General features: G+C 40.0%; 1 protein-coding gene across 1 annotated transcript in view; it reads left to right on the top strand.

Annotated features, from left to right (window-relative positions):
* Nucleotides 1-5,773: 5,773 nt before the first annotated feature.
* Nucleotides 5,774-24,805, top strand: part of SMARCAD1 (SNF2 related chromatin remodeling ATPase with DExD box 1) — a 42,323-nt gene continuing 23,291 nt past the window's right edge. Inside the window, exons 1-6 of the mRNA XM_088163977.1 lie at nt 5,774-5,922; nt 6,169-6,383; nt 13,296-13,467; nt 16,563-16,740; nt 19,767-19,830; nt 24,364-24,452. Coding sequence (XP_088020103.1) covers nt 6,182-6,383; nt 13,296-13,467; nt 16,563-16,740; nt 19,767-19,830; nt 24,364-24,452 — 705 coding nt within the window. The 5' untranslated portion in view covers nt 5,774-5,922; nt 6,169-6,181. The remainder of the gene's footprint in view (nt 5,923-6,168; nt 6,384-13,295; nt 13,468-16,562; nt 16,741-19,766; nt 19,831-24,363; nt 24,453-24,805) is intronic.

Genomic DNA, 24,805 nt, shown 5'->3' with positions numbered 1-24,805 from the left:
AAAAAAAAAACAAAACAAAACAAAAAACAAACAACAAGCAAACAAACAAAAAACCCAACAAAAACAAACAAACAAACAAAAAACTGTAAAAATGTTTGGTGTAAATATGCATTTGCTCCTGTGTATTTATTCATGCAAGCCCCATGACATTTTGGGGAATTATGGGGACAGTTATATGAATGCTGGACCAAAGGACTTGAATTTCCTGCTCATTTTTACTCTGTCAGTTTCTGTACTATGCGATGTAAAAAATGCAACAGTATAGAAGAGTTACAGCAGCCTGTAAGAAGAGTGCAGCCTGATAGAAATAAGCCAAAAAGTAATTATGGAAGCACACACTGAAAATATATTTGTTTCAATTGATTCAGGAGAACTAAAATACCTTTTGGCCTGCACTTTTGAGATTCTGCTCCTCTCAAAATGGTTCATTGAAGCAAAAAAGTGATTTATCTGTGATTTGCAAACAACACGGGAGGTCTCAGCTGCAAGTGACAAACCAAAATGCTTGATAATGATGCATGTTCATACAATTCTGACACTTCTTTTTGTTCCAAAGGTCATATATTCAGCATTTCAGGCAAAACTGAATCTGATTAAGCTGCATTTTTTTCAAGTTTTTTTTAACTCCTTATGTATTAAATAAACAGCAGCTACTGCTTTCCTTTCTAGAATAATTTTCAGACTCAATACAGATTCTAAGTGCTCAATATATGTAGGATGCCATTGAATCAGGGGTGTTGAGGGATGACAAATTGGGCAGTAGATGATGATCCACATGCTATCATAAATGGATTAAAGGATCTAAAGATAGCCTGCAGTCCTGTGGTGATCTCTGCATGGGTCATGTGCTGTGGGAGCAGAATGAAATGGAAAACTCCATGATTGATCCAATGAAACTGGTGTTCCAGCCTTAGGCAGATTTATCCACAATTCAGCAGGGGCTTGTAGGTAATATTCACCTGAAAGTTAAAACAAAAAATGTAGCAGAAGTATCATGGAAGCATGGTTTCTGACAAGTCACAGCCTTTTGAGAGCTAGCTAGATCTTTGATTATGGTTATCTTAATTTCTGAGAGTGCATTTGCCCAAATGAATGAAATGGGTAGCAAGCACCATGTCTGAAATTCTACACTCAAGTTTTTCTCTCTCTTGTTTCTTAATCAAATATATATAAACTCAGAGCAACTAACTACCTCAGAGAAATAGAGAAAAATAAACTAAAATATGTTTACATTTTAACAAGTAAAACTATGTATATGTATATGTATATGTACATGTACATGTACATGTATATGTACATGTATATGTATACCATAAACTCATTATTGAAATAACAGTACAGGAACAAAATTACCTCAAATAACCTCTGATGAAGGAAAAAAAAAGAAGTAGAAATGTTTTAGAATGGTAGTAGAGTAGTAGCATGGTTCACTTTACTGAATGGGTCCTAGAATACATGAACCACAACAGACAGTTTTAAACTATTTTCATACACACAAAAAAATGATACTTATATAAAGTAATACCAATATAAAACCGATCATACTACAAAACCAGTCTTATTCTCTTATTCTTTTCCCAAGAGTGTTCTTTTTTATTGTTTGATGAGTAGAAAAAAAACCCCTGTCTATACAATGGACAGTAATAAGGAAAAAACCCTTGGGTTAGAGAAAAGAGACAGTTCTGACCTGAGGCCTTACTCTGCCATCACTATGCAGCTCATACAACAAAATAGTTTGGTTATTCATATATTTAGGTATGGCGAGGTTGCTACGGCAACATCATGTGCTACATACAAACTCTCGTCACTTTTTCAGTGACAGCTGAATTAGTTTTAACATTTTAATAGATTTTAAAATTTTGGCTAGCTTTATTATTATTAATTATTATTATTATTGTTGTTGTTTTGAATCAGGCACAAACCCACTGGCATTTGACAACTCGTCTTGTTGCTCACAATTTATAACAAAGCAGAAACACTTTCCACCAATCCTGTACAAGATTTAGGGGCAAGCCCCAACAGAAGTGCTGTAAGGCTTTACCTGTCACACACCCTGTTGATTTTACACTACAGGACAACTTCAGTGGGTTCTCATGAGACAGTTGAGGTAGACCTTCCCTTAATACAAAGCTGCTCGAAGTGACAGGGCACGAAAAGGGCATAAATCTAAGGAACAATAGTTGAAACAACAGAGACTTGCCAGGAATGTCTGTAGACACATTTTGTCTTGGTGGATTATTTACTAGTGAACAACAATTTTACTGCATTGCCAATTTGTAAAATGTAATATAGAATGTGACTCTTTGTATCTCACCAGGTTTTAATTCCTATTACCAAATTTTCTTCCACTAAGGAAAATGCAAATTCAGTTTGCATCAATTTCAAAGTGAGTAATTTTAAACTGATATTTTTGTTTTCTTTTGCTTGTTTCAGTGTTCAGGCCATTATTATATATCACTGATCTATAAACTTCCATAAAATTCTCTGAAGGCCTACATACCATCTGGTATGCTCCTCTATCACTGGCACAGCAACAAAACTGTGTCTTAAGCAAAAACAAGTCAAATGTAACAGCTCTAATGCTGCATGTAAAGCAAGTCCGTATATAAATAGATTCTTTTCAAATTTCTGCTGCCATTCTTAAAAAAAAAATCAAAAATCTCACAAATCAGCCTTCAAAACAATAGCAGACAGCAATCTGTCAGGTCTCCAGTAAGCACGCTGTCTAACCAGTGTCATTATCACCTCAAAAAAGACGTTTTGCCTGCCTTGCTTGCCAGGAATTCACAATAGCTTGTTAACAATACTAATACCTACCAATTATCCAGTCTTTCCAAGTTCAAAGCACTGTAAAAACTGAAGTAATTTGCTGCAGCGTTTTCTAGGTTCATGCTAATTCCTGTAAATGAAATGCTTTTAAAATCTGACATGTTCTGGAGTGTTCTATTTAATCCCCTTCATTTTCACTGTTTTCTTATCTTGAACTTGCTTTTTCTCCCAAGTTCTGGAATTTATGTTTTTTTTTCTTATTACTTTTTCCCCAAGACAAATGTTCATGACTGCCTTGTAGAGTCACAAACACAGACTGACCTGAGTGCATGTTCCCCTTTACACTCACTTTCTCCCAGTTTCAACTTTCTTTTCTCAACTTTTCAAACATTACTCGTTTAGCTTTGCAGCCTCACAGGCCATTTGTCTCTGCACATTTAACAACATTGTTTGACTGTGTCCTCCAAGTCAGTCAAACAACGTGACTTGACATCTATCACATGCAGTTTGTCATCCTTTCCTCATGGAAAAAGTGGTCAAAGTCTTGTCAGAGTCCTTAACCTTTAGATGCTCAGTGTGTTGCAATAAGTCAGTGTGAGGCAAGCACATCAGAGATGCTAACAGCAATACTAATGTTTGCAGAGAAGCTCATGAGCTTTGCCATGGTTATCAGGTCCCAAGAAGGAGTCAAAACCTCTGAGCTAAAGTAAAAGTGTCCTCATGGACTGTACATTTTTCCTCCTCTAACCCACACCCAGCTTTACTTCTGATGTACCTACAAGCTTCTTTATTCCCACTTTTGGGGTAACTTGCCTTTTAAGTGGATGAAATTTCAAGCTGGTAGGAGTCTGAGCTTGTGCTGACAGGCAAAACTCTTCCATTTTCATACTGACCTGCTCTTTGCATGAAAGCCCTTGATCTCGCCTTTTTATATGTCAACAGTTAGTCTAGCCCAGGCACTCCTTCTCCAGCATAATTTAGTCCTCCTCAGAGGATAACCTCAGGGGATAACCTCAGATGATCTCTGAACTGCACTGTTCAGACACCAGCCAGTCTGCAAATCCACCTGTGCCTTGGTATCCACCTTTGGGGGCAAAATCACTCTTCTGTTCCATTTACACTGCCACTTATTTGTATTTGGGATTAGTAGAATGCAGTTTCCAACAAATTTAAACTCATCTATTATCCAAATTGTAGATTAATATTTGATGTGAAGGGAAGACATTGTCAGTGAAGCTTGATTTCCTCCAAATCCTTTTGCTTCTCAGTTGCTTGGCTACTGCAATTTAAAAGTCAAGTAATTTTAAGGGTGAAGGAACATCCTGTGAGCCCAGAAATACAGAGCTGGCATAATGGATGGGTAAGTGGCCTCTCTTTCTGGTTTTCTGTTAGCTAGCATAATCTCTCCAGAATGTCTTTATTAGCTGCTGCACCTGGCTCCCCAGTATAATGTTTATTCATTTCTGCCAAGCCTTGAAGCACTTTATTTCATGGCTGGCTGGTATGTGAAAGGGCAGATGTGCACAGGTAGTTTCAGTACCTCTTTGCCACTTCACCATTTCAGCCTTGGCAAGGTTCTCTGTGTGGTACCAGGTAACCTCAGGTGCCTTTGCACACCCGGCTGCACATGCTCTGCAACCATACATCCACTGAAACCCAGCATGGCAGCAGGTCCTGACCCAGGACAGCAAAAGGAGGTGTTTTCCCATCTATTCTGCCAAAGGAACACAATGATGGAAACACATGGAGGAACCTAAGCTGAAAACTGCCCTAAATCCACAGCTGAAGGTTGGGGTACCATCCAGAGGGACCTGGACAGGCTTGAGAAGTGAGTCTGTGGGAATCTCATGAAGTTTAACAAGGCCAAGGGCAAGATGCTGCACCCAGATCATGGCAAACCCTGCTATCAACACAGGCTGGGGATGAACAGATCCAGAGCAGCCCTGCTGAGCAGGACTTGGGGGTGCTGCTGGATGAGAGGCTGGACATGAGCTGGCAGTGGACACTCACAGCCCAGAAAGCCAAACGTGTCCTGGGCTGCATCCAGAGCAGCGTGGGCAGCAGGTGAGTGAGGGGATCCTACCCCTCTTCTCTGCTCAGGTGAGACCCCACCTGCAGGGCTGCATCAGCTCTGGGGTCCCAGCACAGGAAGGACATGGGCCTGACAGATCGGGTCCAGAGGAGGTCACCAAGATGATCAGAGGAATGGAGCACCTTTCCTATGAGGGAAGGCTCAGAGAATTGGGATTATTTGGCGTGAAAGAGAAGACTGAAGAGTAACCTAATTGTGACCTTCCAGTACCTAAAGGAAGCCTACAAGAAAAATGGAGACTTTTTAAAAGAGTATGTGAGTGGACAGGGCAAGGGGGAATGGCTCCAAACTTAAAGAGAGTAGATTTAAATTAGACATGTGGAAGAAATTCTTTACTACGAGAGTGGTGAGACACTGTAGCAGGTTGCCCAGAGGAGTTGTGGATGCCCCTTCCCAGGAAGTGTCCAAGGCCAGATTGGATGAGTTTGGGCAGCCTGGTCTAGTGGAAGGCGTCCCTGCATTGGAACTAGGTGTCTTTAAGGACCCTTCCAACTCAGACTATTCTTCGATTGTATGACCCCGTATTTTAGGGTTCCAGATCTCCTAGATCGGTCTTCTCGCCGTCCTCTACCCAAACTTTTCAACTTGGCAGTGGGGGCCGCGGTGTGAACACGCGATGATTTGGAATCAAAGACGTCACTGGTGCGGTATCTGGAGTCGGAACCCGCAAATCTGCCTGGTCACGGCGGCAGAAGGTGTGAAGCCCAAAGCTCGCAGACGCACCGGGACACCGCTCCCAGGGCAGCGCCACTGCCGGCCCTCAGGGCAGCGCTTCCCGCCGCTCTCCTGGGAAAGAGGCGCGAAGGCGCACGCGCCCGCGCGCTCCTGCCGGGCGAGGCGATTGGCGGGAGGGGGGGCGTGACGTCATCGCCGCGCGCCGGCAGCCCCGCTCCCCGCTCCTGAGGGGAGCGCGTCGTGCTGCGCTGTCCGGGCCTCATCCCGCCCGCCCTCCCTCCCTCCGGCCGCGCTCCTGCACTGCTGCCCCGGGGCCCGGCCCGGCCTCTGCCGGCCGCTAGCGCCGCCTCACACCGCCCCGCCGAGGCCGCCCCGCTGCGCGACAGGTGCGTGTGAGGCCCGCTGTCCGTGCCCGCGGGGAGCCGGCCGTCGTGAGATGAGGAGGGAGGCTGTGGGAGCGCGGGGAAGAGGGAGAGCGGGTGGATGGGCGGATGGACGGGCAGGCAGGAGCCTTCCAGGTGCCTGACAGCGTCCCTGGCCTCGCGTTTCTGTGGGAGCGCCTTCGCCAGCATTTTCTTACCTGTATTAGGCGGGCCCTGTCAGCTCTCTCCCCTTCCTGGCGTTTCCCACAGAAAGGTTAAGAATATGAGCCTTTACAATTTGGACCGGTTCCGCTTCGAGAGGAAGGGGAAGGGCGCGGAACAAGAGCCTCCGTCTCCGGCGGCGGCCTGCGCGGAGGCACCTGAGGCTGCTGCTGCCGTCGGTGCCGCTGGAGGGGATGAGGAGGAAGGTGCGGATGACAGCAGCAGGCCAAACACTCCGGCTTCGGACGCCTCAGAGAGAACCGGTGAGTCAGGTGTTGTTTTGCATGCAGCAGAAGGGCTGTGTAAGTGCTTAACTTCTAGAAACAACGTAACTGTCCTTTGTTTTGGTGTTTGTCTTTTTGGGTTTTGCCTCCTTTGCTTGCTTTAAAGATACGTTTTTCTGTGCACGTTTCTCAACCATTTCCACAAAAGTATCCTCATTTTTAGCAGTATATGCGCTAATTGAACCTGTGCATTTACAGGCAAGTCAGTAACATTCTGAAATAACTTGGGTTTTTTTAATTGATTAAATAAGCTTTAAATCAAATGTTGAAAGTGTGTTATGTTTTCCTATTTATAAACTGTTTACTGATACTTATGTTGCACTAATATTTCAGGATTTTTAAGGAAGAAATTACTTTTATTTGTCTGATAGATGCAACACTGTAGACTTAACTTTTTGAGTAGAGTCCTTGGTTATTGCATTGTGGAGCATCACAGATGGATTTGAAAAGAAAGAAAATACTTTCTTTTTACTTGGGCCTGGTTTTGTAAAGAGCTGAGAGACCTGGTACTGATTCTCAGAAGCTGACTGTGTTAATGGTTTTGTCGTAGTGTTTGCCCTGTTTTGGGGCAGAAGTTTGGGGTTTTCATGGAAATATCAAAAACTTGATTGTGTCGTAGTGTGTACAGTAGGGATGTGCTGTTCCTCTTTGGGTTTGTTGGTTAATACTGATGACTGAAATTGCTGTTGGCTGTGCAATCACATTCACCAGTAAGTTTTTCCTGTTACTGAGGGAGTGTGATTTGGAGAACAGACAGTATCTCTGCTGATTATTTGGTACTTCTCAGACACGCCATGTAACTTCTGGTATAGTTGTCGAGTTACAGGTCTTATTGGAGAGATCAGACAGACTTTGACTATGCATTTATTCAGAAATGAAACAGCAATGTCTGTTGATGTTGTTTAACTACATTTTTTTGCACGTGACTTTCTCTTGGTGCAAGGCAGTTTTTCACAATACCTTATCTATGTGATAACAAGGGAACCTTTCATGCACAAGGAGGAGTTCCTCTTTTAAAGCATAGCCAAGTCAGAATTACTGGAGGTGGATATTTACTCTTCCCTAAATTTTGGTTTAGTGAAGGTTGCCTGTTTTCAGTTGATTGGAGTGTTCTTGTGTTTTCATTAGTAAATATTAAACAGTGTTCTGTGTTAAAAATTAAATATATAAAAACTATAAGTTGCCCATCTGAAATTGAGTAACCCGTCCACTTGCAAAGAATGTTTTGGTGACAGGGAAAACTTTACAGAAGAAGCAAGCAGCTGTTAATTCTGCTCGTGTATCTTTGTAATGCTTGTATGGAAAAATGGACACTCTGAAGAAGTGCACTTTGGAAGAGGTGTTCCCTTCCTGATTGTGGTAAATCATTTTCTTGTGCTATGGAGGGGTTACTGAGTGCAGGGGCCCTTCTTGAACTGTGAATGTAGTTGTGCAGTAATGGATGGTGCTGCTTGTTTTGTGGCTTATTGTTTTTGGGATATACTTTATTTTGATATTATGTTTCTGCCTTTAATCTGCCTGTGAGCTTTGTTAATGTAAGCATGTAGCTAGATCATAACTGCCAACAAATTTTAGTGCTTGTTTTACAAAATGCTCCTTTCCCTTGACTTAAATTCTGCTGGGTTAGGACTGTTGAGAAGGGCTGTAATACCAAATTTAGAGACATGAGATACAAGGTAATAAAAAGAAAGGTGAAGGCCAGCCTAAAAGAAATGTAATGCAAGGCTAAGTAGTTATGAGGAAAACTAGTGGGAGATGGTGGTAGCTAACAGTGACAAAGGGTAGAGTGCAAGAACATGCAAAACTGCAGCAGGTGTCCAACAGAAAAAAGCATCCATGGACACAGTTGCTGGTGTAGAACAGGGGCACTAATTAACATTTAAAATTGAGACATAATTACTAGTGCTCATATACATAATGCTTCATCTTTCAGATATTGAGTGTTTAATAACCTTATAAGAAATGAAATCACATTTTCTACATCTACAGAAGTTAACAAAAAATAAAACACTCAGATTTTGTCTGCATGATATGAGGCACTTAAATGTAATAGAGAAGGCTAGGTTTGATTAGCAGGTGCCTGTTCTCCTTGTTTCCTAATTAGTGTCCAGAAGACAGAATTTTTGTTGATGTGGGTCAAGTAAAACAGTCAGTTTTGGTTTTTTTTCTGTTGTTGTTATTGCTGAATGGTAATGGAGAAGGCCCAAAGATGAATTTATGGTACTGTGTGCTCTCTGATGCCAACTGCCAACAAGTGGGGGTATGGAGTTGTTCTGTACAGGAAGCAGTTTACACCAAGTTCTCCAAAAGTAACTTGCCCTAATGGTCAGTGAGCCGTTGAGGACAACAATTACTCAGATTTCTTCTGAAGACAAACAAAATGATTAACAAAATACTGGTACAGGAAACAGGGGAAAGAAGAGGAGAGTGATCTTTACTTCACTTATACAAACAAAAATGCTATTAAACAGCTAGCGACTTGGGGTTTTGTTCTATTTCCTTTGGTACTGTGCAACCACAGTATCTATAAAGTATTTTAAAATCTGACTTTTTGCTTCAGGAGCACACATAGTTCAGAATAATTTCTGGGAGATTTCTGTTTTATCAAGTGCCTGAAAAGTGCATCTAAAAAGTATGGGATTGTCTAAATGTCATCCATCTTCAAAAAACATAGATGTTGTCTATTTTGTCATGAGCCACCATTATTTTTTTAGATATTCTCTTTGGTTTTGTTTTCCTAGAACAAACCATTATTGGTAGATTGTTCTGTACCCCGTTTATGTCTGTAGGTCATGCTTCTTGTTCCTTTGTGTTGAAGATGTGTCCCTTACCCTTTAATAAGCAAGTTGTGCTGTGATGGCCACAAGAATTGGTCATCTTTGTACACTTGTCTGTATTCAAAATTACATAGACCTGCAGTGACTTTGCAGCCAGGTTGGAGGGAATAATTCTGAACGGCATTTCCTGAAGGATAGAAACCGACTTTGGGGACAGTTACCAAATAATATAGGGTAGATATATCTTAAAAGAGTTAGAAAAATACACTGGAGTGGCTTACTACAGTTTTTATTGCAAATTAGTGTTATTTACTGGATAGTTCTGTATCTTTTAATCTGTTAAGGAAACAGTGAAGCATCTTTATTTTCATTTAGATGTTTTTAATTATGTAAATAGTTGGGTGTACTAAGATAATGAGATGATATTACACAGTTGTAGAAATGGAGCAGAATTATACCAGAACTGGACAAATTAGAATAATTACCAATATGAATTTCAAAACTAAGCTGGTATTCAGATCTCAAAAAGCATACTTACAAAGCGTCCAAAAAGAATTTAAATAAGAGTTTTTAAAAAAATAAACTACAATATATAACCCTATTATTGATGACTGATGTTGTCGATATCCTCTCTTTGAATATGTGTGTTAAATGACTACTCTTTGAGATTATAATGCTCAGACCTCACTTGCACTGGGACTTTTTTTTTTTTTATTCTGTTGTCATTTTCTTTAGGATCTGTGGAAGTCCCATCTTTTGGTTATGTCTCAGTTCATAAAGTGTAATTCTGCTTGGAGTATTTCTGGGAAAAACGTGATGACTGAAATACCTAGTGAAGTTTTCTAAGGGTTTATGGGAAGATATGTTGAAGTAATCAAAATTTTAAAAGGGCTGCTTTAAGAAGCATCTTAGAGTAATACTGACATTTAGGATTATTTTAGCCAGTGGAAAAACCTTTCCTTTGAAAAGGGAATACTTCTTACCTTGTAGACTTAAGCAGCATGTACTTGATACTGCTTTCCAAAACTAGGTGGAAGTTACTTTCTATTTGACAGTGCTTGTTGGACAATGTTAGTAAATGTGGTAAGCCTCTTAAGTATTGCCTCAGTTTTTACTTTGGTTTTGCCTTTGTTTTGACTTGGGAGAGAAGAAGCTGGCTTTCTCAGAGTGTGGTGTATGATTTGTGCAGGCGGTTGTGTTTAGAATTACAGGGCAGTGTGAATATCTTTTTATGATAGCAGAAATTGGTTGTTGTTGGGTTTTGGTTTTGCTCTTAATATGTGCATGTAGGGATAGTTACGAGTTCCTATTTCTGGCCTGAGAGTCAAATACTGATCTTATGATTGCAGGCATTCCTTAATAGTTCTTTTGAATTGTCTGTCATTAGAAAATTCTGCCTCCAACAATTACATGTTGTGGCAATAACTTCAATCTGTTACTACTCTACAAGGTTTCAGTTTGCTCTAAATATGAGGACTCCTTATTATATGTGGGATTTCTGCTTCTCCCCACTTAGTGGGGACTCTGTCCAGTGGAATAGGTGGAGGAAGGACAGAAGACTGGGCTTTTTTTGAGAGGGGGAATGCTTTTTTTCCCCCAGGTAACTCAGCCTTTTATAAGTATGGGAATTAGGAGCTGTCATGAAGACTGGATGGTGATTGCTAAATAAAATGAGAAATCACTAAGGAAACAGTAAATACTCTTTATTTAAATATAAACCTTGTCTAAAGTTTATACTGTAAAGAATAAAATTACTATTAAGACCATCGTATTTTTGTAAAATTTCCTCGTGTTTTAAAATTCAGTAAGGATGCCTCCTAGCAAAGTTATCATGAGTACCTGTCATTTCCATGTCACACTGCTTGCAAGGGGAATATAGTTGGAATTTAGTCTAATCTGCAAGGCAAAGATCCATGAAAACTGCCTTGATCTGTTCTGTTAATTCAGTATAGATGTGAAATTCTCATGTTTCTTACAGACCTGTTTTGACACTGAATTACATTTTTTAATGCATTTCGTATTTCTATTCCCATTGTGATAACCCTTGCCCTGATAACCCAACTTCATAATGTTCCCGAAGGTCTCTTTTTCTCCTTTCCTGTATTCATCTAAAAACTTAATCAGTTTTCAGATGAAGCAACTGCATCAAGGACAACACATCTCCTTCCTAAAATGGACAGATAGAAGGTACTGCTCAGGAAGCTTCCACTGCCTACATGTTGGTCTTGGTTGCAGGGAGGTCTGTCTTGGAACAGTGTACTACTGCTTCAGAACTAATAATTTTTAGGCATTCCTAAATTTGTGTGTATGGGGTTTTCAAAATAAGATTAATTTATAAAGTGAGACTTTTGCCGCTTCTAAAAATCATTTCCATAATCCTGTATCGTGTTCTGAAAGTGATAGAAAAGATTTAGATTTTGATAACTCAACTAAAATTAGTTCTTTTATCACAGATGAAGGAATTAGACACCATGTAGCTCCTTTCTGCATTTGACTCAGATGAATTCTAGCTTCATCTGTGTCTACTGTCTGCAGGCAAATCAGCTTTGCAAAATGATGTTACACCCTAGTAATTTGACTCAGCAAGTTTTTGCATAAGTGAATGGAGGCAGAAGAAACTACCTTTACTTCCAGCCAGAATCGTGGTTCAGTAATTAATTGGAGTTAGCAGCACCACTGGTGCTTGGTTCACAAGCACATGAGTTTTTAAAATGTTATGGGTATGTTAGAGGGGAGAGGATGCCTGTGATGCTTTCTTTGTGTTATGAGAATTTAAGATCTTGTTATATGAGGACTTCGACTGACAGTGGTATCACTAAAACGCAGCTTTCCCAGAAATTTCTGGCTGACTCTCCTGCCCCTCATCCTGGATTTTTCCTTCGTGTGGCTAAGGTCACCTTGTTGAGGGATCCATTCAGTGCAGGTAGCTCACAGTGTGGCTGAAGGTTGAGCTGTGGGTGGGGAGAGCCCCAGGCAAGAGGCAGGGAGCTGCTGATCCTTTGCACAAAGGTCCCAGGTACCCGTGGCCCAGCCAGGGGACCGGACACTCTGGAGCTGATGACTCCAGACTCTCCTGCACTTAGACTGTGAGGGTGTAAAAGCCCAGGATTTTTTTGTTTGGGGTTGCTCCTCTGAGGCACCAGAACGAGCTGTGATTTTGTTATTGCACCATGATTGAATGATATTGGGGATCTGGACATCTGAGACTGCTCTGGGAAGTCTGGTGTGACTCTGTGGGATCTGTAGTTGCAAAGGGGTCTTGGTTCCAGCTCACGTGCTCCCAAAGTAGCTCCTGGATGTTTGGACAGGGAAGTTTCTTTAACAACCTGAAGGCTTAAGGCTTCAATGATTGCTCTTTTGAGCTGTCATTAAACCTTTGTTGATGTTTCCTCATAGGCACTGAGTTACACTCACCTCCATCCCTTTAACCACTATAAAGCTCCATTTTAAAGTAGTTTTCTTCTTTTTCTGTAGTGTACTCTGTAACATTTGGTACCATATTTTTTTAGTTTATTGGTTACCTTTCCCTTTCAAAGCCTGTACAGTTTCTTATGTCAGCAAATAGCTTGTACTTCTAGGATTTATCTTTTTTTTCTGTTCATTCAGTTCTGCCACAGTGAGTTTTTTAAAATTTATTTTCCACAAGATTTCTTTCATACAGAAAATGCTCTCTGCAGCTCTCATGTTCTCTGCTCTGTCCATCAATTTTTCTCTCTTCGTAGAGAAAAGAGAGAAATACGCCCGTGTTTCTCTCCATGTTCAGTCAGCCTGGATGTAGTTCTGAGGACTTTCCTCATTATTCATTTATCTAAAAATAAGTATGCATTTATTTATTTGTAAGTACTTATTAACCTAAGGTACATCTTCTCTTAAACTTTGTAGCATAAAAATTATATCATTAATGTAAGAGGGCTGAAGATCCTTTGCCAGGTAAGTTCCCACTTCAAGGATGCACCTACAGGAATTTTCTGTGCATGAGAATGAGAGTTCCATTTAACTGGCTGTTGTGTCTCTGAAAGAAATCATAGCTGCCTGATGCTCTAAGTACAAATAAGTATTTGAAGTCATAAGTCATTGTATCCTCTTTTCTCTCCTATTGAAATGGCTTGCACAGAGCATTCCACCATCCCAGAAACTCCTGAAGTTCAGAGGACAATGAAAGACTCTTACTTCAAGCGCCAGCGAGGGGTGCAGTTCCTCGACGTGTCTGACAGCGAGGACGAGGAGCCAAGAAGCGTCGGTGCTGCCAAGGAAACCCGGGCTCCGAGGAGAGAGGTGGCCTTAATGTACGCTTTGAGCCAGCTTTCCCTCGTGTCTCTGCACCCCGACTGGGCGTCCTGAGTTGGAACACTGAGCTGCATTGGGTTCTGGTTTGCTCCTTTGGGATTCAGCTTCCTTGGTTTTCCAAGGAAGAATTATCCAGCTAAAACATTTTCTCAGAGGGAGGAGTTCTGTGATGTTGAAACGTGTGATGTTTGTTCTTTTATACATCTGTGCCTTTGCCCTTCTGAAATCCTTTTTGTACGACTTGGAAACTTAACCATAAAACACTTGCTTTGCTAATTTTAAACCGTTGGAGTTGATTTTTTTTGTATATGCAACTCTATTTGACAGGGAAGCAAATAGAGTGTGTAGTATGAATCCCGAGGTAAACTTAAGTATGAGTTGCATGATGTGTTTCCTATGCATAGTAAAAATTCTTTCTTTCCTAAGTGATTTGGAAATTTATATTTTTGAATGTGCTGGGAGGAAAGAGTCACTGTACAGGAGTCACATTTGTGTGTTTGCTAAAAAGGCAGCATTGAGAGAGCAGGTGAGACAAGATGTAGCTAGATATCTGCAGCCATTTGGAGCAGTTTAAAGGACCCACTGCTAGTTATATGTCTGTGTGGTAATTGTGCCCTCCAGATATTCTTGTGCTAAGCAAAACAAGGTGGCTTAACCTGTTTTTTGATAGTTGAATTAATGGGCAGAAAACCTTTGTGGGAATTGCAGCCTTAACAAGTGTAGTCTCTTGTAAGGTTTTCAGTCCTACATAGAGCATAGAGTTACTGGGGGTTTACAGCAGCAGTCAAATAATGCATTTTTCTACTGCTGTTACCTAAAATTCTGATGTTGTGTTGTTTGGGGTTTTTTTTTAGTGTTTCCTTCCCAAAGTTTCAACTTAAGGCAGCTACTTGTAAAGGAGAAAAAAATTTGGCAGTTATAAGTGAGCTCCTGCTTCTGCCTGTGATTTAAGTTGTAGATTGTCCAAGGAGACAGAGGTGGCCAACTGGTTGCATGCATCAAATTAACTTGTGTGCAGTGCTGTATAAATATAGTTACTCTGCTTCTGGGATCAATCCCACCTGGAAGCTGTTCAGGTGGTTTTGTACCATGTGGAGCTGATACTGATAAGCCACGCAGGATGCAACTTGCAGAGCCATTGCTTGCTGTTCCTGTACTGTGTTGTGATTGCTGGCAGTGAGGGATGGAAAGCAAGGTGACTTCCAAAGGGACTGATGAACATGAGGCTACATCCTCTTGTACTCCTCAGTGTTCCTGTGTAGCCACTGGGCACCTCAGTGCCCAATGCTTTGTCCCAGTGTGCTGGCTCAGGTGTGATGGCTGTTCTGGTTGAGCTAACAAACAAACGGAGAGTGTGGCAGGAGTTAGCTGGGATCTCTCCAGGCTTAGGAGCTCTGGCTTGTGCTGAATTCTGGCTTCGCATAGAATCAGTCAATTCAGTGTCTGCATTAAAAATTTTAGTGCATGTGTCACCCAGTTTGAGGGGGTTTATGGGTTTGGGGTTTTTTTTGTTTTTACTTCCTTTTTTGCAGAGTATCCTAGCTTCCTTTGTTCTGAGCAAGGTACAGAGCAGAAAGCAGAAAGTTTAGAGTAGAAAACGCATCTTTCCTAAAGAAACTCTGCCACAGGTTTTGCTACCAGAAAGTCACTGTCTGGACTCTGTTGGAAAAAAGCAGAATCTAACACAAGGCTTTTTGGGTCAGAGTTGCTTAGCAGTTAAATCAGTTTTTCTTTATGTTTGATATGAATGTGATTATGCACAGAGGACAAGATTTATGAAGTATGCAACTCTGCCTTTGTTGACATGTGTCTAGATGTTATTCCCTGATAAGAAAGGATGGGATAATTGCAGTTTCATTTTGGATTTATTTTCTTTTTTACATGCACTTTTCAAAAGAAACCTTCTTTGTTATCAAGCAAAAAGATCAGAAATATGCCAATAGGTTTTAATACATTTCATTACATATTTTTTTAAAGTGGAAGTAGAATTCATGTTTTGAGGCTTACAACTCAATGCCTTGGTGGACTGAAGAATGATTTGGGTTCTCTCTTGTTACTTCCTTACTCTTAAGAGGCACAACCAGACAGTCCTGGTAGCTGTGTGTGCCTTTTGGAAAGGGAGGAAAGGATTATTTGATGAACAGTTATCTTTGTATATCTTTTATGTAAGTGACACATAACAATTTTTTTCCAGAATTCTATTGCAATCTGCCTGTTGTAATTGCTAAAGAAAGCTATAGTGAGGTAAACCAGGTTTTAGTCTTTTACCTATATTTATGTAGAGAGAACTGCAGGCAAGCCTTTCTCATGGTGAAATCCCTATGAAATGGCCAACTCCATACAGTTCAATTAATTTTGCATTCCTAAAAGGAGATTCTTATGTTTCTATGGAAAGAAGGAGGATGGGAGACATGTGCTTAGGTTCAGTCTTATCTGTGCAACTTAATATCCGGAAAGATACATAGAGGGGTTGCTTTTCATGCAAATTAGCTCTAATAATCAATCTTTCAGTAAATTCAGAACACTGTCTTTTCAGAAAGGCTTTTCACAAATTTGTACATTTAAGATGCTGCATAAGGAGCTTTGAATTTTCTTTCTCAGTGAGCTGAGAACTAGGACAGAGTTGATACTGCACCTGGAAAGTGTTTACAAAGAACTTAATCCACATCTGTTCATCAGTTGGGCAAATAAACACTAGCAAGCTGTTTGAGATAAACTTGGGGTAGTCTGATGTAATTTAGGTAGCTGAAATGATGAAGTGTATTAAGGTGATTGTTACTAAATTATCAATAACCTTTTATAGTACAATATGAGGATTAGTCATGGTATTTCCCTGGTCCATTCTTCCTTTCTTCGTTCCTTTGCTAAGTTGAAATTGTTTGGTGCAAAGAGGAGACTGTACTTGATACGTGTCTGACTGTGTCCTGAATAGAGGTATCCCTTTGTCTACAAGTTGATCCAGTGTTACTGAATGCATCTTAATGCATTTTGTGCAATCCTGGTAGGCTTAGTTTACAGTAATATTCTGGTAGAGTAAAGCATTCATAAGCAAAAATAAATTTTAATTATTTTTTTCTTCTCCCTTACATTGTAGCTCTGAACTATCTAATGATGACGACCAGTCGGAAGAGGAAATACCCCAGCTGAGGCTTGTAAATGGAGGGGAGCAGCAGCCAGCTGTGAAGGAGGATGTAGAAGAAGATACCAGAGACTCAAAGTTGCAAACAATGAAGGAACGTTTTCCCCAAAGAAGTGACCAAGAAATATTAAAAGTAATAATGCTCAGTTCTTTGATTTATTTTGATGATTATTTTATAGGCAGTTTTTCTAAACTGACTTCATTACAGGGTACAGTCTTGTGGTGAGTTAATGCTGTGTGGATGCCAGATGCCTACTAAAGCTGCTCTGTCACTCTGCCTCTCGGCTGGAACAGGGAAGAGAACAGAATGAAACACTTATGGAGCATGATAAAGATGTGGAGAGATCGCTCACTAGTTACTGTCATGGGAAAAACAGACTCAACTTGTGAAAAAGATTTATTACCAATCAGATTAGAGTAGGGTAATGAGAAATAAACCCAAATCTTAAAACACCTTCCCCCCACCCCTCCCTTATTTTGGGGCTTAACTTATTTGTGATTTTCTCCACCTCCTTCCCTCCCACACCAGCAGTGCTTAAGAATGGGATATGAGGACTGCAGTCAATTCATCGACCCTCCTCAGCAGGAGGACTCCTTACACCCTTGCCTTGCTCAGAGTTGGATCCCTTTCCATGGTGTGCAGTCCTTCAGGAACATGCTGCTTCATTCTGGGTCACTTCCACAGGGTCACCAGTCCTGCCAGGAAACCTGCTCCAGTGTGGGCCCTTGCGTCCATGAGTCCTACCAGGAGCCTGCTACCAGGGGGTGCTTCCCACATGGTTACAGCCTCCTTTGGGCATGCACCTGCTGTGCTGTGCTGTTCTCCACGGGCTGCAGGTGGATCTCTGCTCCACCTTGGATCTCCGTGGGCTGCAGGGGCACAGCTGCCTCACCATGGGCTTCACCACTGCCTGCATGGGAATCTGCTCCAGTGGCTGGAGCACCTCCAGCCCCTTCTTCACTGATCTTGGTGTCTGCAGGGCTGTTTTTCTCTGGTGAATTCTCTTTCCTTTCTCCTGCTGCAGGTGTTGTTCCCCCCATTTTCCTACCCCCCTTCCTTCTTAGCTATTGTCTACTGGTGCTGCCACTGTCGCTGATGGACTTGGCCTTGGCCAGCAGCAGGGCTGTCTTGGTGCTGATTGGCACTGGCTCTCTAGGATGTGAGGGAAGCTTCTGGTGGCTTCTCACAGAAGCCACCTGTCTAGCCCCTGCCATTGTCAAACCTGGCCATGCACACACAGTGTAGCTCTTAATTGTTGTTTTGTTAATAGCAAAAGGGTAGAAGTAACATTTTAGGGGAAGTACAGCTGTGTAACATTTCCACATACATGGGAACTTGGATATCTATAAAAATGAATAGACACACAGTTCAAATAAACGCTTTTGGATAAGTTCAACAACAGTGAACTCCAGTGTATGGAAATTTTTTTCAAGTATTTCTTTTTTGTGACATTTAAGCTTAATTATGGCTGTCTCAATGGATAACTCTTGGTAACTACTGTTGTTAATGAGCTAACTGATGAAATGCAGAATGCGTGAAATCACTGCCATCGTCCAGTAGATGAAACACTGTGCAAGCTGCATTTATGACATTTAACATGCAAAGACTTTAATATTTCCAGTGAGGCAAAGGGTAGGTTTGAACTTCCTGTCATGTATTCTTATTATGCTGACATGTGAACATGAGAACTCTTGGCCATTGTCCAGTGTACAATAAAAATCTATAGGTAATTCCTTACAGGTGAGATATGGTAGCTCATTATAATAAAATACCTTTAGTACAGTACATGGTGTTTTTAGCAAGGTTACTTTTCAATGCTAATATGTAACTAGGTTTTCACTAGCTTTAATTTATAAAGCTAAATGCTTGTAAATTAATCTGTAAATTAATCTGTTTGTTGAAATAGCATTGAAGAAATACAGACATTTTACTGATGCTCCTTGCTGGGTGCTTTGTTTCCCAGTGGATTAGTTTTAGGCTCCCTTTATTTTAGGAAGAACAAAAGGGTTGCAAGTAGCAATTTTTGGATTTTTCTCCTGAACATTGTCATTAAAAATTTTTGTGTATGTCCAGAATGTATCTTTTTCAGTTTTTGGCTTCATAGTATTTATTTGATTCAAAGACTGATAGAAGTTCATTGTGGCTTAGTAACTTGCCAGAAATGCTTTGTGGTGTGTCTAACTGCTGTTTTATGACTTAGCTACCGAGCAGCATGTGAGGCTGATGGCGTTTGTTTTCAGGAGAATGCAAGATAGCTCCTGTATCAGCAAAACTTTGTAGAAAATGGGGACTGTGCAGAATTTTTTCTGCAGTTACATAGCTGCAACGTTTTTGAAGGAGAGCAAAGGAATATCAGGCAAATTAGTTGTTCCTTCATGAAGGACCTGGAGCAGGCTGTCCTGACAAACTTGACACAACTGATGAAGGCTATTAATGAAAAAAGTCATGAGCTTTTTGAAAAGGAAATTGTGCTATTGTAGCAGAATTGTAAGATGCTGTTTCCAAATGTGGACAGATACTTGGGAATCAAGATTCCTCATAACTTCATTTTCTGCGGTTTTTCTTTTCGTATTTGTAGCATTTAAGTTGTTTGCTTTTGTTGCTGTTACCTCACTTGCAGAAACTTTTCTCAAAGTCTCAACATGCAGTTTGTAAAACATACCTATGTTGAGATTACATATGGATGGAGAAACAATCTAGGACTGCAAGGATGTATTGATAAACCTTGAGGCACATTATACATTTCATGCATTTACTTGCAGGAAATGGACCAGTGCATCACTATAGTATTCAGACAGTTTATGAGTTAATAAATTAGGGGGTTTTATTATTTTGTGATAGCAAGATTGAATAATCTTTGAAAAAAGCTTCTAAGTAAATCTGCAGGGTATGTTTATGAAGCAGGGGAGAAAGCAATAATAAATGACATTGGATTCAAAATGTTTCCAATATGTGTTTTAAACGGTTTCCAAATACAGCTCATGTGATCAATCCAGCTAATTTGATACCTCTTGGTTTTGCTCTTGGATTTTATAATCCGTGTATATTTGGGGGTGTTTTAAAAGTATTTTTCAGTCACAACTAATCCAGCATCGTCTTCCTCTGCTCAACTGGATTAAATTTCTCCTCTTAGAAGTTGCATTTCTTTTGTTTTGCAGCTGATAGAATCGGCATGCACAATGGATGAAGCAGTAGCTGATGGTTTGAAGCTCAATGACAAGGGTATGTTTAACAAAAAAAACCCACAAAACAAGAACAAAACCCAGAATTTCAAAGCTATTGCTAGTTCATTGAAATTGGTTAGAAGGTATTTAAAAAGTAGTAAAGCTTTTGCTAAAAGTTACGGTACTGTTTGTTTATTGTAATAACGAAAAACTGAATTTACAGGCTTTGCAGGAAGAAAGATTAAAAGAGGATGTGGATCAAATTTTGTAAATAAAACCAGAAAAGGGAATTTGTTCTGTGATGCTCAGGATTGCTTTGCTTGTGGGTTCTTAAGTGATTCTGTTCTTGCTGGTTCCTTCTTTGTGCAGAATTTGAGGCAAACAGTAAGGGGCTAGCAAAAGTAATTCTAAATGTTCTAGGTGAGCAGTCTGGTAGTATGGAAAAAATATACTGGGTATGTAGTCATCAATAAGTAGATATTGTTTGTGTCAAGGCCCATCACAATTTTTTGTTCAGTTTGGTTTCAAGACCTGCTTGTAATTCTGAGTAAAAACTGTTAGTCTTAAATATCAGACAGATCCCACTGTTTCTTTAGCAAAACATCACCCGAAACATGCTTTTGAACCTTCAGAGCTTATTTAGGGGTGTCTGTTCTGCACCTCAATGTATGCAGTCTCATACTGTTACCAAATCAAAGAAACAAAGGAAAACAACACATTTTGTGGGAGTGTGTTGCAAGTGTTAGATGTGTAAAAGGTTCATAATTCTTGGGCTTTGGTTTTGTTTCTTGACATCACCCAACTCCAGATTTAAGTCTTATATTTTTGATTTGTTGGGAGTTGGTCAGGGAAGAGTGGAATGCTGATATTATAGAAAGCAGATCAACTGTCTGTTTACAGTTCAGTTGTCCAAGGTTTTCCTGAAAGATCTTCATGGAAATGATGAAAAAGGCTATTTATGATCACTCCTGATTATTTAGTTGTTCTGAGTAGTTCATGCATCTTTTCATGCAGGATCCTGTGGATTTGGAGCAATATATCTAGGAGGAAGTGTATGCTGAGGGAGAACTGTTTTACTCGTGTTTTTAAAGTACAACATTTTTTGCTTATTTAGTTCTCCCTCTTGTACTTAGTGTATTTTCATTTTCTTATTTTCATATAAAACTGCTAAGATTTTTCACAGTTTCCAAGAAGCTTTAAAAACATTGAGGCTAATTTGACTGAAGGGATGCGTTTGTGTTTTATGTTGTTTGATGGGGTTTTTTTTAACCAACCAGACCATTTTGAGTTTATCACTGTGTGCATGGTCAGATTCTATAGATGGAAATTCTTGGATAATGGCGATAGGAAACAAGGCTGGCATTTTTTGAGAAATACACCGAGTGCTGCTGTTCCTGGAAGACTGATTACTTTTCAAGGGGTTTGATAAATATTAATCCAATTTAAGCTACTATATATCCTTAAACTTTGTTGCAGTTCACAGTGTTTGAACTAAATCACTTTGATTTCTGGTATGTAGGCCCTGCCTTTTGGCCATTTTTGTGTTGATTTAAGAATGTTGTTTCACATCCATTTAATATGAGCCACAGGAAAGTTGTCTTGGCAGCAAAATTCTCACTAATCACAGCTGTTGTATAAAATATTTAGTTAGGAGTATAAGCATGCCTGAAAGTGATGGTATAAATCACCCCATTTTGGATACATTTTTAAAAAATGCAGACATTACTGAACATCTGCTTTAACTGTGTCAATTTCAGATATGCTTTACTTGTTGTGAAATGTTGACAATGTGAGAGGTCAAGGCATGATACAGTTTTGCAGAACATGGCTTTGTGAAAAAGGTGTAATTGAGATATCCTTGAATTTTTCTGTCCTTTCAAAATGACAACTTGTATTTATAACTTGAATTCAATAGTTGTATAGAGCTAAAACAAGAAACACTGCAGATTTTTTAAAAGTGTGAAGATTACATGTGACACATTGAAAATATGTGTCTGTGATGTGAATTTATAGTAATACCCATTGCTTGTGATTTGTTTCTGGTGGTGTTGTTTTCTGTATATCTTGAAAACCACCAAAGTGGTGGATGTGCTTCTGAGCTGAAGCCTCATGTAAATCTGTTTGGTATTCACTGCTTTTTGAGCAGTATGAAATTACTGTGTTGTATCATGATGTGACTGGAAGTCACAGTAATGAAAGGGAGTTTTTGTTAGAGGTAGCAGCAAGTAACAGGGGAAATAATGACACATGCTCCTCTAAAGTCTGAGAACTTAGAGCTGCTTTCCTCATTGCTCATTAGTTATAAAATTTATGGGGAGAGCAAAGATTACTCTGGAAGGCCTGGTGTGCCCTGCCTGCACTCCAACGATGATTCCTATCTAACAGTAAGAGTTTCTTTATCCCTTCAGCCTTATACTTCCTTAGCACAGAAAGGAAAAATTAAGTGTACTTTGCAAAGTGGATGTCTTCAGAAAGTTGGGATTTTTTTTGTCATTTGCAAATGTGGTCAGTTTCTGAAGATCAGAGGTTGATTTTTAAATAGTTCTATGTTTATATGTTCCTGAGACCATGGTTTTCCAGATCTGTTGTTTCAGTTCAATTGCCTCTAAAATTGCTCATGATGAGATTTCCTTCAAAGGCTGTTGAGTGCTCAGCCCGTCACCTAAAAGTAGGAAAATCTTTGAAATACTCTTATGTCCAGCCTGTGTATTTTTTTTAGGACAAAGACATTTGCAGGGTCACTGTTCACATTCAAAATTATCCATCCTGAATCCAATGCTAATTGAGCTTAAGAAATAATAGCACAAGGCCTCCAATGACTTAGATTGCTTGACCCAGCAGCAGCCTGACAGCTCCTAGTTTGGTTATTAAGACAACCGCACATTTCTCAGACTTAGGCTAGTAGCAGTCATTTTCCTGGCAATATTGCTTAAATTAGGTCTTGGGCAGAAATGTCAAAGTGTGAGTGGTGAAGGAAGTCCTCTACTGGCACATTCTCTGGATGCTTTGAGCTATCCCTCTTGTATTTATTGTGGCATTATTCCAGGCATTACTTCCAGTACAAGAAAGATGGAGAGAGACTATTTATAAGAGCATGTAGTGACAGAAAAAGGGGGAATTGCTTCCAATTGAGAGAGTAGGTTTAGATTAGAAATCAGGAAGAAATTCTTTACTATGAGGGGGGGTAGGCACTGGAGCAGGTTGCCTAGAGAAGTTGTGGATGCCCCATCCCTGGAAATATTCAAGGCCAAGTTGGATGGGCTCTGAGCAACCTGATCTAGTGGAAGGTGTCCCTGTCTACAGCAGGGGTTTGGAACTAAGTGATCTTTAATGTCCTTTCCAACCCAAACAATTCTATGACTCCATGATATTTTTACCTAAATATATATAAATACATAGACTTAAAAAAAATCTTAATGTTTTCTAGTATCTCTTACTAGATCCTTAATTTAAGGAAGAGTTACCGTTATTTTACTCTTCTTTGGGATGTTTTAATAATTTTTTCCAATATTTACATGCCATTTCTCTGATGTCAGAGTTAATGACTATAGTAGAAAATTTATTTGGAAGTATTTCCACACAAAGTGTCTTCTTGTACAAAGATTTGGCTACTTAATGTTCCTGAGTTAAAACTTTTGATCATCCAGACAGTCTTCCAGACTGGAAAGCAAACATGCTTTTTGTGTGGATGTGCTTATTCACTGGACTTCCAGGGCAGGCTGAGAGGGGAAGGTTGACCAGAGATGCTCTTGTCAAACACCAAAGCTCTGCAGGCACTTACTGTTCCAGAGAAGATTTAACTTCTGGTACTATTTCAGATCAGGGACTAGGAATTTTCACAATCATTTGTTCTGGTATTGCTGTTTCAAGCCAAGGTGGTGTGTAGAAATACTGGTAATGTGTTCTTGTCTTCATGAGCTGTGCACAGCAGCAGTCTGGAGGTTCACTTGGCTGGGCAGGCCTTAATGCTGAGATGATAATCTCTTGATAATCACCAGGGCCTAAAGATAGTCAGAAAGTTATGGCTCACGTGGACTATTTGTAAGTGATAAGGTTATCACTTCATATGCATAGTTTTCTTTGAGACGTCTGGATTGAATGTTGAAAAGCATTTGGTAACTGCTCCAATGTGCACCTGAGCCAGAAATCAGTCATCAGCACTTCCAGATTTGCAGTGATTTACATATTCCAACACACAGATGGGCTTCAGCCTGGAAAAAATACCAGCTTGAATAAAACCAGACATAGATACACCTTTATGCAACTTGTGTGTAATAATATGTGGCAATTATAAAAAAAAAGAATAATGAAATGCTGTTTCAGTTGATATATGTGAGAGGTAATTACTTGATTAATTGCCAGACTGCTGAAGATAACTTAGAGGTTAATAGACATGTACCTTCAAGCAGCTGCTTTGCTTCAAGTTTCAATATATCTGTGGTCTGTAGTAGGAAACTGTTATGGAGACTGGTAAATATTGTGTGGGTACATTTACAATTACTACATTGCAGTAATTAAAATATCCTACTGTTTTGGGGTGAACCTTAATGAAAGGAACTAATTCTTTTTTTTATCTCAATTCTTTGTGAAGCTGCCTCTGGTAAAAGGAAACTAAGAGATTCTCCCACAAATTGCAAAACCAAAAACGAGCGAGTTGCAAAAAAGTCAAGAGCCAGTTATGTAAGTACTGTGCTTTTCTCTTTGTGCATTGTAAAATAAATGGAATTACCCAACTCAGTCAGTGACAGTGGCGTGTTTTGTCAGAAAATTAAGTCAAATCAGATCTTGCCATCTGGATGAGTTTTTTGTACTTTTTTATTGTTGACATTCTGAATTAAATTACCTGCTTTGTTCTTCACTGCTTGTGGATTTGTATCACACCAGCCAGTTCACTGCTTTGGTGGAAGTAGTTGATGGCAGCTAGCAGTGTGTGAGGCTCTGAGTACCATTCAGATTTGTTAACATCAGTGGGAATTACAGGCTCTGGATCACTTGTTCTCCTCAGGTCTTTACTTGTATTTCCTCAAGCACAT

This window comes from Sturnus vulgaris, chromosome 4 (assembly GCF_052056855.1).
Source record: "Sturnus vulgaris isolate bStuVul1 chromosome 4, bStuVul1.hap1, whole genome shotgun sequence".
NCBI classification, from domain to species: Eukaryota; Metazoa; Chordata; class Aves; order Passeriformes; family Sturnidae; genus Sturnus; species Sturnus vulgaris.
Note: the sequence above shows the minus strand (reverse complement) of the source record. Positions and strands in the feature narration are given on the sequence as shown.